General features: G+C 33.7%; 1 protein-coding gene across 1 annotated transcript in view; it reads right to left on the bottom strand.

The window, feature by feature from the left end:
* LOC108735015 (cuticle protein 19-like) overlaps positions 1–2577 on the bottom strand; it is a 13943-nt gene extending 11366 nt beyond the window's left edge. The window contains exon 1 of the mRNA XM_018466800.1: positions 2408–2577. Coding sequence (XP_018322302.1) covers positions 2408–2440 — 33 coding nt within the window. The 5' untranslated portion in view covers positions 2441–2577. The remainder of the gene's footprint in view (positions 1–2407) is intronic.
* Between the last annotated feature and the right edge of the window lie 386 nt (positions 2578–2963).

Genomic DNA, 2963 nt, shown 5'->3' with positions numbered 1-2963 from the left:
GCTGTCAAACCTACACTAGCAAGGAGATCGGGCTGAAACTATAGCTACAAGCTATCCAAGGATGGTACTATAGAATGTCACCTCAAGGTAGGCCTAGTGGCGTCATCTCTTGGTTAGGCCGGAAACTTATCAATCCACCCTCGTATTATAGAAGTGTTTATCCAAAGGAGCTTTTTAGAATTATTAACTCATAGTCATAGTTTTAATACAATTGACGAGAATGTAATGAATGGTGTTAACAGACAACATCTATAACAGAAACTACATATTTGGCAAGACAAGTAAGTTCGTATTAGAAAGGATTATGTATATAAGAAAAGCTGCGAGATAGTATATTATTAAAAATGATTGGCAATCCTTCTACTTCACATTGATACTTTTTGAAATTCTTTGTATATTTAATTTAAATAAATATTATTCTTTATCCTTATTCATAAATATAGGATTGTCCAACTACATAATAGACTAGGTAAGTACTAGGTGGTGACACTCCTGTGTTTTGATCAAAAGGCTAATCAGGCTTTCACGACCTGTAGTATCTGAATTGTGCTTCATATATATGAGCTTCATAATCGTGGCTTAGGATTGGTTTTCCTCTTCCGGTGAGAAACACCAATGGGGTCGTCTATTGTTAATAAATATCTCGTTTGTTTTATCCCTTTAATATTCAATAACCATAATAACCGAACATGATAGGGGTTTTCACGGTGTTTTAGAGATTCGTTTACTATGCTAGATTAAAATTAGTTATAAAGTTAGTTATTCTATACTGTAAATGCAACTAAAACAAAAAATCGTATTCGACTGCGTAAAAGGTCGGAAACAAGAGTTACTTATTACGGATTGAAATTTCATCTTCGTCTTAAAACAATCTCACATTAGCTGACCTTGACAAAACACTGAACCATTAAAATTAAAATAAATATTCTTATGAATATATCTATTGGATGATAATAGTTAAAGATTTTTCTACTTACATTTAAAATATAAATTCAAGATCTCAAAATAAAAAAAAGTTTCGTACAAAGGTACGTCCGGAAACGCTTCCATAAATTATATTTGTGCCTCTCCAATGGTGGGGACCAAATTTTTTACATTTTTTGTATTCTTGAAAATGACTGAATAGGTCAAAACAATTATCGAGTTGTTTTTTATTATATGATTGTTGAAACATTCTTTTCTTTTAATTAAATATTTATTTTGAGTCCAGGATGAATACATAGGTTGTGAATATTATATTTTTTGTTATTGAAAAGCGAATGGTTCCACAAAAAAAAATGGATCATAAAATTTTGTAAATAAAGCGAGGTTGTGAGTCCATATTCTTTTACAATGCAATTCCAACTCGTAAAAAGTTGTAGTGAAATAGTAAAATAGGGGTTGCTAATTTCACCCTTTGTAATAATAGCAGATGATTAACAAGAAGGCCCTGTTTGCCAAAATTTATTTTGCTTCTATTGCGAAAATTGAGAAAACAATAATTAAAAACCAATTTTTGGCCCCATCGCAAAAGACCTTGCTGTACCTTATTTTTAACACCTTGTACACTTGCAATATGATTCCTCATAAATGATAACATAACAAAATTTACTGAAATTGTGTCAATGATTATATCAATCTTTCGAGTTGATTAATTGTGTCATATACACATACATATGTGAGCATTGAAATATCATTATAAGACACTAAGAAGGTTGACAACAAGACATTTATATGCGAAAAGTCCCTACAAAATCTTTAAATTAGGAGATTAATTAACTGAAATTAAATAAACACGTCAACATTCATTCATTATTTTGAGGCATGGCAGGATTTTTAAAGTGATACGATAAAGAGAGTTTGCGAAAGAACATACAAGATTTTTGTAAAATTTTGAAAGGATAATGTACGACTCAATTAAATAATTTATAAATTCGTTTCTGCATTTGACTTTTAGGGATCGTCTGGGAATGTAAAGATTCCTTTTCCTCATGTGAATATTCTATCTCACATCGATACAACAGCTACTACTTACATTCTTGCATTATAAAAGCAGGAATCACAAATTACCGTGTTTATTTTGGAGCAATTACATGATCTACAGTAATAATACACTGAGGCATTTTCACAAGGACTACAATGGGATATATACGAGTAACTTCCTTATCATGGATAAATATCCTACATACATGAATAACATTGTTTAACGTTTTTACACAAAACCGCAACCGTTACAATCTCTTGAGATACTTTTTAGCCTCAAATATAAATTGTACCGTAAATAATTATATAACTGAAATCTCCACAACTTGACCGTTGTAAATGAACTCCCCGTGAAGTTATAATAAAGTGCACCTGACGTACGCTTCTTCACATAATAGAAATGAATAAATAATACATTTGACTGATGAGGAAGGAAGAAACTTACCAAATTTATGAGAAGTGCCGGTGGGAACCTCATTTTACATAGATAGATGGGCTGCTGATAACGAAAAGATAATGTCCGTGCACAAACAGTAAATAAGTACTAGGTATACCTATAATTATAACAACAACAATAATAATTCTCTCACGCGGAGAAAATGCGAGAAGCAGAGCAAGAAGTGCTAGTTTGTATGTGTTTGTTGCCTTTCGACTGCCATGAGAAGATGATATGGTTGTAGAAAAAGAGATAGAGAAGGGGGATGATTGGGTAATGATCGAACGCAATGTGCCGCTGTTTGCATGTACATACGTAGGTACGGTACATGCCAACGTATCGTCGTGGTTAAGTACCTAATGCACTTCACTCACCTTGAGACAATGATCTAGTTTGCCGAAAGTGGGTGATGCCGATCACAAGACTCCTTGTGCGATCGCTGGGATCCCGCGCTCCCGCCTTCGTTTACAGTTTCTTCTTTTACTACTGCCGGTGCTGCTGCAAGTGCCTTGTGATGGATGACCTGGTGATGGCTTCCTTGATGATGCCGACTCGGCCGCATGCA

The sequence above is a fragment of the Agrilus planipennis genome, unplaced genomic scaffold (assembly GCF_000699045.2).
Source record: "Agrilus planipennis isolate EAB-ADULT unplaced genomic scaffold, Apla_2.0 scaffold124, whole genome shotgun sequence".
Classification (NCBI taxonomy): domain Eukaryota; kingdom Metazoa; phylum Arthropoda; class Insecta; order Coleoptera; family Buprestidae; genus Agrilus; species Agrilus planipennis.
The sequence above is the reverse complement of the archived record's forward strand: the minus strand, read 5'-3'. Positions and strand labels throughout refer to the sequence as shown.